This window comes from Panthera tigris, chromosome A2 (genome assembly GCF_018350195.1).
Source record: "Panthera tigris isolate Pti1 chromosome A2, P.tigris_Pti1_mat1.1, whole genome shotgun sequence".
Taxonomy (NCBI): domain Eukaryota; kingdom Metazoa; phylum Chordata; class Mammalia; order Carnivora; family Felidae; genus Panthera; species Panthera tigris.
Genome location: NC_056661.1, coordinates 46,815,539 through 46,828,147, shown reverse-complemented (window position 1 = coordinate 46,828,147; position 12,609 = coordinate 46,815,539). Strand labels below are relative to the sequence as shown.

The 12,609-nt window shown below is 45.9% G+C and overlaps 1 protein-coding gene across 2 annotated transcripts in view; it reads right to left on the bottom strand.

Moving 5' to 3' along the window:
- The window catches only part of EDEM1 (ER degradation enhancing alpha-mannosidase like protein 1), a 29,729-nt gene extending 17,523 nt beyond the window's left edge, over positions 1-12,206 (bottom strand). The window contains exons 1-4 of one of the 2 annotated variants that reach the window (XM_042979446.1): positions 11,586-12,206; positions 5,029-5,101; positions 1,984-2,087; positions 574-745 (exon numbers count right to left, since the gene is read on the bottom strand). In XM_042979446.1, coding sequence (XP_042835380.1) covers positions 574-745; positions 1,984-2,087; positions 5,029-5,101; positions 11,586-12,082 — 846 coding nt within the window. In that variant the 5' untranslated portion in view covers positions 12,083-12,206. The remainder of the gene's footprint in view (positions 1-573; positions 746-1,983; positions 2,088-5,028; positions 5,102-11,585) is intronic. The other variant, XM_042979447.1, reaches the window with a different exon arrangement.
- Between the last annotated feature and the right edge of the window lie 403 nt (positions 12,207-12,609).

Sequence of the window (12,609 nt, the reverse complement as noted above, 5' to 3'; positions counted from 1 at the left end):
GGACATGTACTCAAGTCAGAAAGAAAGATAAATTCCCCATGCTATTCTGTAGCAGGGGATATAAACCTCACATGCAGAAGAATTTAAGAACACTGAGCACAGGAACATTAAGTTCTTTAAGAAAAAGATCAGGTATGTCACTGTGTGCCTGGCACACAGTAGGTGCTCAGTAAATGCTGAACAAACTAGAAAACATTTACATCGCATTTAGGGCCAAATTCTCTCTAGGACACAGCTTTCCTCTTCCGCATTACCTCCCTCCTTTCTCCAAATAAAATAATCAAAAGAGAGTTTTAGGGGCGCCTGGGTGGCTCAGTCGGCTGAGCGTCCCGACTTCGACTCAGGTCATGATCTCGCGGTCTGTGAGTTCGAGCGCCGCATCGGCCTCTGTGCTGACAGCTCGGAGCCGGAAGCCTGTTTCAGATTCTGTGTCTTCCTCTCCCTCGGCCCCTCCCCTGCTCATGCTCTGTCTCTCCCTTTCTCTCAAAAATAAATAAACGTAAAATTTTTTTTTTTTTTTTTAAAAGAGTTTCAATTCAGGAAGATGCTGAAACATCAAACTAGTCTACCTACCCGAGGATAGGGGATTCCTGTCTTGGTGTTTTCAAAAGCAGGGAGGAGCCGCACAGCCAGGTCATGAGCCATGTGCAACAATTCATTATCATAATCCTTAATTGTCATGTCACCAAAGGGCTGCTTGGAGTCAGTTATTATTCTGTGGGCAGAAAGGAGGCTTCCTAGGACCCTAGAAGACAAGATGACAGGAACACAAAAATAATAAAATCATGTTGCTCGTCAATGCACACAATCCAGTTCCAAGGGACAGAAGCAGCCTCAAATCCCTCGTGAATTCAGAGCGGCCGAGAATCAGAGAGACTGAATTTAATGGTTTCTTGAAGTTCTTTTCAGCCCTAATAATAAATAACCAATTCTTAGTTAACCACATTACTGCCTGGGAGAAAGAGAACCGTTCATCTGGGGCTTCCAAGAATAATCTCACATAAAGTAAAAACTAATGGCTGGCAGTCTCAACCATCTCATCAGAAGAGAGTATACTAGCTGTCCTCAGAATAAACATTACCTTTCAATATGAATAAATTACTCTTGATTTCTCTCACATGGGGAACACAATTAACCATCTAAGAAACAGGAAAGGGCAAAACAACAAATACTAAGTCACTTTCCCTGTTTGGGCTGCCAAACAGCTCAGAAATCACCCAACTTCTGGTGAGGATGTGAGGTGAGGAAGAGAAGAAGGTGAGGAGGAGAAAATGACCTGCTCAGAGGGAGACAGCCACCAGCTGAGATCTACGTCCCTAAGAGCCAGGAATTCATGTACCACTCCGATGATCTCAAGTACATCGTGACGTGTTTCGGCACAAACGTTTTTATAACTTTAACTTGAAATAAATGATACATCTAGAATGGTGTGCAGTAATATAATTTTCCAAAAGTTTAAATGAAATAGTAAAATAGTCACAACATATCAACCTAAAAGAGACAAGAAACAAATCGGAGTGTGGAACACGGAGCGGGGGAGGGAGAGAGAAGAGGGAGTTGCATTAAGAGGGAAAAGGGGGAAATACACTCGAATGGTAACCAGCGGTCCTCTGTGGGTGGTAGGTAAAATGGGAAACTTTCATTTCCGTCAGAAATATGTAGGGGTTTTCCTAGGACACGGCGAAGGAAGGAAACGAAAACAGACACGAAGTGCAACAGTGAAAATCTACATTAAAAGCACACCTAACTCCCACCTTCATTAAAGCTTAGGTGAGTCTTTCTTTTCAGCCCCAAACGTAATTACTTTGAAATGTCAAGGGTCCCACTGTTGATAAAGCCCAAAAGGAAGAGGAAAGATGGACACAGGGCTCATAAGGTCTCCAACGACTCTCTACCTGGATCTCACAGGGAAATCCTCGCAGGAATTTCTCTCCTTCCACACTTACAAAAGAAGTCTTCAATCCATCTTATATACTATTTTACCTTATTGTGGCCTCAAAGACTTGCACGGTGGAATCTTTGTCAAATGAAACTGTGTTGATCACCAACTTGACTGCTTTCTGGAACTCGGATGAATTTCCCATTATCTTTAAAAAGAGGAACACAAACCATTACCATAGCTTGTAATGGAACGAGGCTCCGAGAGGGCAGGAGCTGGACCACTTCACCTAAAAGTCTGCGCGGGGTTTCACCACCCATGGGAGGAGCGGAAACACAAAAGGCAGAAAAAGCACAGTTGTCTCCTAGAACATATTCCATGACAGATGGCAACTCAAGAATCCTATCTCCGAATGGTAAAACTGTGAAGTAATTCCTCATGAACCATGAGTAGCCCTCGCTTTCCCACTCCACTCTCCCTCAAACTTTGGTCTGATCCGATTTAGCAAGCAAGGCGCCAGAGTTCCTAAAACTCTTAACATGAGTAAAAATAAATTCCAAAACTGATGAAACAAAAATATAACTCTCCCGGTGCTCCTCAAATGAATCGGCAGCTTGGGGCTTGGCTCCCGGGAGACCAAAACATTGGGGAAAATGGACTTGTTGCCTGCTGTCCAGATGTCTAAACGCTTTGAGAACATGAAGCATTATCTTTTGGAGCACAGCATAAAACCAGTGGCATCCAAAACACACAAACAAACAAATAATCAGCTCCATGTCCTTTTTAAAGAGTGATCTAAAATTACGATTTCTATTTTGGGTGCATGAATATGATCTCATGCTAAGCTGCTCTCTCCTATAGGAAGTGCAAATTGGGCATAAAATGTTACAGATTAACTAAACCAAAATGGTTTCATCCTGTTCAAAAATTCAGGACAATCCTGGTACTACAAGGACATCATCAGGACACACACACACAAAGGGAAAACAAAAAATTTCATCCAGACACTACTTCTTCCGAATGTTCCTTACTTCCCAGGATTTATTGGTCCAGCTCATCTTTTTGCCCCTTCTTCATTGTTATTTCACTGTAAACAGGCAGATCGAGTAGAGGCGTTTCTTTCCTGACTTTTAGTTCTTTCTTTTTAAAAGATTATGCAATAATGCCACAAGTTGCAGTCAGTGGTCAGGGGATTGCTATCATCTGAATGTTTCCACAGCACATCTGTTAGAGCCTATTTAAAATGTTAGCAAGAGATCAAGAAACCCTCAACTGAAGTAACACCTGAAAAATAAGCCTAAAGTGCTAGCACACTCAACACCGGATATTCTACAATGAAAACCACAGAAGTGGCTTTGTTTCCTTACAGATGTTCACCAGCAACAATATCTGTTAGCACCTGCAGAGGCTGATACGATCTCAGATCAAGTGGAGCATGGTGAAGAAAGCCAGTGACTTTCAATTACATACTCTAATTTACCCTTTTAGGCAGCTATAGAACAGAGTAAGCAGGCTATGAAATCATTCACTCGGGCTTAAGAAAATGTGGGTTGGAAAGAAAGAGTTAAATCAGTTTCTTCACTGAAGAACTTCTCAGAGCCTCTGAAAGGCTGGTGTATGTTGTGGTTCTCCAATAGTAGGACAGGCATGAAGAATTTCTCAAGTTCGTTTGAGAAAGCAACTCTTCCTTCAGGGAAAACACCCTTGAAAATGGTGTTGGGAAATGCTGGATTTGTCGGAATTCATTCTTTGAACACATATTTGCACTCCTACTATGTATCAGACACATGAGGTGTGGAGAGGACAATGAGTAATAGAGATGAGGTCTCTGTACTTAATGAGCACGGCAGGAGGATAAAAAGACACAACAGGCCAAAAAAGAGGGGTCAGGGAGAAGAGATGTTATGCCTTTCATAACATACCTGAGTTTTGGGACTCTGTTTTAACCAACGCCTATGGTCTGAGCCAGCCTCTGGTATATGCGGCAAGTTAATTCCAATTAGGCTGAGCATACTTGTCTGGGCACATTGTGATCATGGATGACAGATGACTGAAGCGCAGCAGCAAGAACCCCAGAGAGACTGGGAAACCAAAAGTGCTATGCAATCACAGCCTGGCAGAATGAAAGCCCACGGTCCCCGCAGACCCCGGGCCTGTGAGGATGCAGAGCAATCACTCAAGCTCTTCCCATGTTCTGGTGATTCTTCTGCCAGCAAGACACTGGGCAGCTGTAACGCAAACTTAGCTAGCATGACCCACTTCTAACCCCTGACGGCTTTAAATTCTTCTCAGGGACGTCCAAACAGACAAGAGTACGTTGTTAAATGCAGTATTTGGGCTCGACTATGGTAATAATTCTCTAATGGTAAAGCCGTGCAGGACAATGACGAGGAGCAAAGAGGTTGTGAAATCACCTTGATCAAGGAGGTTTTAACATACTGTTCTGGAAGACAGCCTCTTGGAAGCAAAGAACCAAGAAGCAGACCAGGCACACGACACAGCCCAATGGTTAAGTACCATGCCACAGTGCCATCCTGCTTTCAGTGTGCTTCTGCAGATCCACTCAAAAAGCTCCAGTTCCCCAGACTCCGCGAAGGAAACAGGGGATGAGGGGGTGAAGGCGGCACCCAAGTTGGCAGCCCAAACGTGGAGTAGGGAGTGTCTACAAACTACGGAGTCCCACATAGGAGAGGAGCATTTCTAGGGGTCTCACACAGGGGCTGGGACCAGGGCCCAGGACACACACAAGGGGACCAAGTAGCTGAATGCTATCTCAGGGGCCCTACCCACCCTGAGCTTATCTTTTACTTCTGAAATCTTAACTACAGTAACTGTCAACTTTAATGGAACGCTCCATTGCTCCTTTATGGAATAAAACAGTGGGAAACTGGGAGAAAAACATGTTCCCTCAAAATAATCATACTTTCTTCTCCATTTTTTTTAGGGGAATCACATTTCCGTCCCTTTAACCCTGAATGCTTTTCTTGCTCTCAGCATTAAGGTCATTAAAATCAACAATGGCTATCAAAGCTATGAATACATTTTGAATATCAGGTTTCCTGGAATTCCCTCGATGGTGGAAACTAGGAGTATGCAACTCCAAAATGCCTTAATTAATTACAAAAATAATAACAAGCCTACACACTTACTGCAAGCGTATCCAATGCATCAACAAGAGTCAATGAATAATTCCCTAGGACATCATTGATGTTCAGATTTGAACTGAAAAAGAAACAAAATTAAAATTAAACAAAGGTACTTTATTTTAAAAGAGAAAAAGGGCAATAAAACTAAACATCCATTAGAAACTAAAACTGCTAGAAACTCTCATTTATTCAGGGCCAATTACAGGTGGATCAGTATGGCAACAGTCTTTCCATCTCAAAAGTGACCCTTTCTATGGTGTCTGTAAGTAGACTCAACTCACAGAATAGATGCACCCTTAATGCTACTGAGGAAACATGCAACAGGAAACAGGAGACGGTGAACCAGAATCGTGTGCCCTGAGACACAGTTTTATCACCACAAATCATCTCTCTGACCAGCTTCAAAAAGCTCTGATTTCAAAATCATTGTTAACGAAACTAGGAAGACCCTGTCATGTGACCTTAAATATAGAAATCAGACACTCCAGCAGGTTACACACAAAGAGAAGTAAATACCTTCAGTTATATTCCCATTATCACCACGGTGCTTTGGTTGGGGGAATAAATTAACCTCTTGATCTCATTTTCTCATTATCATTCATTCAACCAATGAATCCCCATCACCTCCACCCATTCTGAGGAGATGAGCCTCGGTGGGACTTGTCTGCCACACTCCTCCTGACCCCATAGTCAACACTGATTTCCCTTCCTGGAGCAATCTTAAGACACTGCCTTCAGGCCTGCAAGGAAAGTAAAGCTCCCCAGTCACTCAGACTGCTCCTTGTAACACTGAAAACGATGACAAGGACAACGAAAACATCTGGGAAGGGCAAGGACGGAGAAATAGTGCAGCTTGACAAATTCCAGGGACTTCAGTCATTCTTCTCTCTCCTTCCCACCAGCCCCGAGAGTAACTGCAGAAGCCTGAAAAGGCTGGAGTAAGGAGAAATGGGACAGCTGTTTAAAGGTTACTTTTATTGGGGCACCTGGGTGGCTCAGTCCGTTAAGCATCCCACTTCAGCTCAGGTCATCATCTCATGGTTTGTGGGTTCAAGCCCCACATCAGGCTCTATGCTGACAGCTCGAAACCTGAAGCCTACTTCAGATTCTGTGTCTCCCTTGCTCTCTGCCCCTCGCTCGCACTCACTCACTCTAGCACTCAATCAAAAAATGAACATTAAAAAAATTTTTTAATAAAAATTTTAAAAAGGTTACATTTATTAAAGACCAAAGTGAAAAGCCCGAGTTTCATCTTCGACAACAGATTCACCGAAACTCAGACATCTTGCAGCACGTCCCAGGCCACCGTAGCTACTCCCTCAGTCACACCTACGGGACCTGGTCTCACTTCCCCTGTCCTGGATGGCTTGCTACGCTCTCTGAAAATGTACCCTCCAGTGTGCCCTGGTCGGGGTCAGTGGCCTTACATGAAGCCGGCACACACAGCTTCCACACTTCACATCTGATCTCATGTGAGCTTTCCACTTGCTTTGTTATATGCTGTTACCCCACTAAATCTAGGACAAAGAATTTAGAGCTAACTTTTAGATACACTTTTGAAAACAAGCCATACAGAACGGGCTATCTAGGAACCAGGGTTATCTTGCCCCTTACAAGCCACGAGGCCAGCACACCACATGGCTGAAAAACTGCACCTGCTTCTTCTGTTTGTAGATTCTTTCTAAATATGTTCATATAATTCCAAAAGGTCCTCTAAAGACGAGAGCCGTGGGGTAAAAATAAGCACTTCAAGGGCAGTGCCAGCAAGAAAACATACAGGAAATGTCGAAAGTTGGAGGAGAAGGTCAAAGTAGACAGGAAGATCCTTGTGCTTAATTCTGCCAATTCAAGAACATCCTGTTGGGTTTAAATATTTAACTGCATTGCTCTACTGCTCAGAAACAAAGAGTGGGTTCCAACACCCACCTCATTAGAAAATAGTTCCTTCACCACTTAGCATCCAAACTACGTGTGTGAAACACACCCTCTCCTGAGCTATACCCTCATCTGGGGCCAACACCACTCTTTCCACCTACACAGGTCAGTGGAAGGTGTTACTAACTTCGATCACTGCACTCCTTCATGTGTTTTGTAGCACTTTTCCTTTTAGGCTAATAACTAAAATGGACCCAATTTCAACCTACTTCTCAATACAGTGCCCAAGCAATCACTAACAATTAACAGTTATAAGAAATGCCACAGTAAAAGAAAATAAATATTTGGAATAACGGAGTTGGTTCCTTCTCTCCACTCAGACAAATCCCCCTAAAGGATTTGACTGAAAAATCTAAGGTGTTCATTAAAACACTTTTAATTATTTTCTACCGAGTAATCGCTATACAGTCTCTAAAATATGCCAAAATAGAAAAGGAAGAGGAGTGAGAAGGGAAATGTAGACTCCATAGAACGCTCTTGGCCTAGCAGCACCATATTACTGTGATTCCACTTATGCCAGCCCAGTATGTAAGACTGTGATCTTGCTCTTTGTAGGTATTCTTGACCAATGGCCAGCCTGACTTCATATCTGCTAAGTGTCTCAAGCCAAGAACTCAATCTTCTAGTACAAGACTAGGCTCACATATACACATCTTTCCACATAACCAGCTGGCTGAACCATGATGACCCAGAATTAAACTCTCCACTTAATTTACCATGTGTGACTGTTCATGACGTTTGCCCCACTGTGAACTTTTTTTAATATTTATTTATTTTAGAGAGACAGAGAGAGACAGAGTGTGAGTGGGAGAGTAGCAAGGAGACTGAGACAGAATCTGATGCAGGCTCCAGGCTCTGAGCTGTCAGCACAGGGCCCGATACAGGGCTTGAATCCATGAACCATGAGAGCATGACCTGAGCCAAAGTCAGACGCTTAACTGACTGAGCCACCCAGGCGATCCCACCCTACTGTGAATTCTTAAGGTTCTTATCACCCCAAAACAGAGATAGAGGAGAAAACTACACCTCTGACAGAAAATTTCTGATGATGTAACTGACAAAATCAAACATGTTTAAAAAAAAAAAATTCCCACATACACTTAACCTGTACCAGCTGTTCAGAAATATACCTGGTGCTGGGTAGACACAGAGGTAATACAAGAAACAGTCTCTGTGTCAAGGGATTGATAATCTGGGAAGACAAGACAAAGGGAAAGGAAGGTGAATACATAATTCTCAAGTGATGTTAAAATGTGGAACAGCAGCTTAAAGAAAAGGAACTGAAAGGAGAACCGAGTAAATCAAAGAAAATTGTCTTCAAAGTTCAATGGCGTCACTAGAAAAAGTCTTAGGCCCGAGTTGTGTAGTGGGACAGGATTCTAGAAAGAAAAGAAGAATGCAGAGGAGGCCATCTTAAGCTTGGCTGCTGAGGAATGGGTTGGTTTGGGGGCCAATACTGGTTGGGGTGATTCAAAGGCGATTTGCTTTTTTACTTGAACGGCAACTTGGCTGGGGAGGACACAAAGAAGGGTCACGTGCCCAAGGCCAGAACTATCGTTATTATTCACAAGGTTACAAAAAATAGAACATTCAAATTCACTTGAGGAAACTTCTGAATTTGGATCCTCCAACCCAAATTGGGGATATGAGAGTGACTGACTTTGCATAGTCATCTGTAGCTGAACAGAAAGATTTTCTATTTTAAAGCGTTCGGGTTTCATTTACTTCATGTTAAACCCTCACCCTATTTATAGTTAAACATGACGGGCAAGATATGCCTCAGGTAAATGTGACTAGAAAGAAAAGATACACACATTGAGCACCCATATTTTGTTTCCGTACTTTTTGCATAACATTCTAATGGCTTTGTCACTCCATATTTTAAATGTATCATTAGAATACGCTTGAAAACAATTATTAGAATACATTTGATTTTTTTAAATCTGAAAAATTTTTATTGCAGGTTATTTACTTGGGGGATATAAACTATCCTATTGTTTCAGAGCCAGAATGCCAAAACTCTGGTTCTAAACTTTCTTCGAAAATACTAGTCTGGGGGTGCCTGGCTGGCTCAGTAGGTACAGCATGTGACCCTTGATCTCAAGGTTGTGAGTCTGCAACCCATGATGGGTGCAGAGGTTACTTAAAAAAAAAAAAAAAAAAATCTCAGAGTGCCTGGGTGGCTCAGTTGGTTGAGCGTCCAACTCTTGATTTCGGCTCAGTTCATGATATCAGGGTTCATGGGTTTGAGCCCCATACTGGGCTCTGCACTGACAGCATGGAGCCTACTTGGGATTCCCTCACTCCCTCCCTCCTTGCCCCTCCCTGCTCACGCTCTCCCTCTCTCTCAAAAATAAATAAATAAGCTATAAAAAGCATAGAATAAAATCTTTTTTAAAAAAATATATGATTTAAAAAAGAAGAAAAGAAAATACTAGTCTGAAAGGAGTTAAGTTAAAGAAAGGGGAGTAAAAAAATTAACCTTTCCACTCCTTGGAAGCAGCCAATGTGAGGTTCTACTCAAGATCACCATAACACCAGAATTCTTTCATCTCCTCAAAGACATCAAAGGTTTATCAACCAAAAGGTTTACTAACCTCTGGGCATGACCCTTCCCAAATGCCACCCCCTCGACATTTCAAACTCCATCTTTCCAACAGCAGTATATCTGTCTCAAAGCAATCTGACCTCAGTTTACCCACACTGCCACTACACAATCAAACCAAGACACTCATCAGCAGACTTAGTCTGAAACAAAGGCCTACGCCACCCGGAACTACCACAGGGCCCAGTAGGGTAATCAACCGACACGTCAGGTTGCTGGAGAGGGGCTCCAACTCCCCAAAGGGTTCCTAAGGTTAAGAAAAGCATCCAAATGTCATCAGCTAACTCTCCAGACCACCATATTCCCAACTGAAAGTGTGATCACAAGCACTCATTAAACCGTTTCCTTAGGTCCTTGCCATAAAAGAAAATCTGAGGAAAAAGTCTTCGAGAGAGAATAAGGGCACTTACTGAAAGCATTCTCTCCCTTCCTGTAATACCATGAGCATTAGCGAGAAAATACAATCAAGATCCAAAATATGTACACACACTTTGATTTCAACTATGTAAAAAATGTGTAGGCATATGAGCAGGAGCTGGCAAGGAAAAATAAATTAAATGTCTGGTGGGGTTTTAGGCTTTTTCATTTTTTCAAATTTTAATGTTTTTTTTTCCTCCAACAATAAAAAATGAAATTAACAGAAAATACACAGGCATAAAGCCTGGTACAGTTAAATACCAACAAACGACTCATTACTTTCCAAACATCTGGAAAGGCTCAGCAATTTTTTTTCAAAACTTAAGAAAAATTTTTCCCAAAAAAAAAATTAAGATAGAAGATATTTATATGCATAAAGCCTGATCTAGTGAAGCAAGAAAAATAACTCATCAGTTTCCTGCAATTTTAGAAAGTCACAGTCCCTTGAAAGTAGCCTGGAATGTGCCCTTACATCACTGAAACTCATGCTCCTCAAACTGTCATTTAAAATATGACTTTGGAGACAACAAACCATTTTTTAAAACCCTTCAAATCCCTTTAGTATACGGGCTTCCTTTTCAGAACTTAAGGATCGGACTCGTTTTCCCCAGGTTAAGGAAAGTACATCCCCCAGAAGTACAAAGCCACCCCCAGGATGTGGGGCCAGGACACTGAGCAGCTCCTCTGGTCCACCCTCACCACACAGAGGAAGGTAGTCACCAATGTGGTCTAACAGGGTCAGTGACAAAGCACACCCATTCCCTCCAGGTGGAAGGTCCTCAGCTGAGTGTGCTGTCCTCTTGGACTCTGATGTCAACAGCAGTGACCCTGGAAGCTTGGCCTCCACAGACAAGGCTGGTGGAAAGGAACACTGGCTGAACTTCCGTGACAACCTTGCCACCAGAGGGGAGGAATTTATGGGACAGATAAAGGTGGCAGTCAATTCTGCGGCCAGGGAATCACAGCCTGCGTATCAGGACCCCAAATCTCAGCTAGATAGCCTCTCTGCCTCCCTCCCTCTCCCTTTCATGTAAGTATCCTCAGCCTAAGAAGCAGCCCCTGTACATGAAGGAGAAAGGTTGTAACCCCGCTCTGCCTCGCACTCATTACCTGGCTTTAGACAAGTCCTTTCCCAGAATCAACTCTCGAATTTTTATACAGAAAAGCCAGGGATGCGAGCAGGTGCGGGGAAATAAGGGCTTGTTTCGAAACTGCGTTTTTACAAGGGATTTCATTTTGATTATATATTCATCCGGAGAAGGAGTTGGAGATGAGAGTCAAAAGCCCCCGAAGCTACCCCTTGGTACTGCCACTGTCCCTTCCGGTCTCTGAGCCTCAATTTCCCCATCTGTAAAAGAGACTGAGCTGGACAGCTGTGCTGTAACTGACATTCCGGGAGAATCGAGGAAGAAGACAGCCACGGACCCATCCACACCCCCACCAAGCCCAGGGGGACCTCCAGGGGGGTCGGGCCAAGGCCCCAGGTGGGCGGGTGTGGCCCGCTGGACCCTAAACGCTATGGCATCCCTTGGGGAACCCGGAGGACGCAAGGAAGCGCGTGGTGCGCGCGGCCCCGGGCGTCGGGCCAGCGCCGGCTACTCACGGGTCCCCGCGGTCCGGCCCTCGGCCGCGGCAGTGGATGGGGTTGAGCTCGTCCTGGGGAAAGGCGTGCGCCATGTAGTTGTCGTAGCCGAAGACGAACATGCCCCGCGCCAGGTCGCGCATCTGGGCGCGCAGCTGGGGCGGGAAGGCGCCGCTGTAGCGCTTCTCGTACTCGTCCGGGCCGCGGCCCCGGCCACCCAGCACGTAGCCCCAGTGGGCCGGGCCGCACATGCCTGGCCCGGGCCGCCGCGGAGCCCGCCGCCGCCCCGCCGCCGCCCCGGGGACCGGCGGCTGCAGCCACGACGGCCCCGACGGGCCCGCGGACCCTAAGGCAGGAGAGACGGGGCCGTCGGGGGCCCTCAGGCGCTGGAAGCCGAAGCTGAGCGGAAAACGCTGGTAGAAGCCCATGCTGGGCCCCAGCCCGAAAACGAGCCACAGCACTCCATGGAGGCCAAGCCGGAGGAGCACCAGCCCCAGGACGAGCGCTCGCCATTGCATGGTCGCGCGGGCGCCGCGGGCATTATTTTAAAGCGCGGGGGGCCTCCCCCGCGGACCACCGCACCCCGCACCCGCCCGTAGCCCCGCTCACTTCCCCTTTAAGGAACTCCCCCGTGACGCACCAGGAACCGGCCCATTGTCCCCCACCCCCAGTCCCTCGGGCCGGCCGGCCGGGCCCCGCGTTCGCCCGCCCAGTCGCCCGGGATTGGCCCGGCCCGGCCCGGCCTCGTGGGGCGCGGCCGGGGACTCCCTCCCGCGCCATAGGCCGGCCCAGACTTCCGCAGCGCCGTGAGGCCCCGCCCCATCTTCCTGCCCCGCCCTCTGGGCCCCGCCCCTGCCTCCGCCCCGCCCCCTGGGCGGTCGGAGCCCAGAAGGGCTGGCGTGGCGAGTAGGGGCCGCTCGGGCTACTGGCGAGGAAACTTCCAGCCAATGGGAGAGCGGCACGGCTGCACCAGCCGGACGCCGGACGGAGACGGGGCTCCCCGACCGCCCGGCTTAGGGTAGTGTGTGTATCCCGCCTAGCTGGG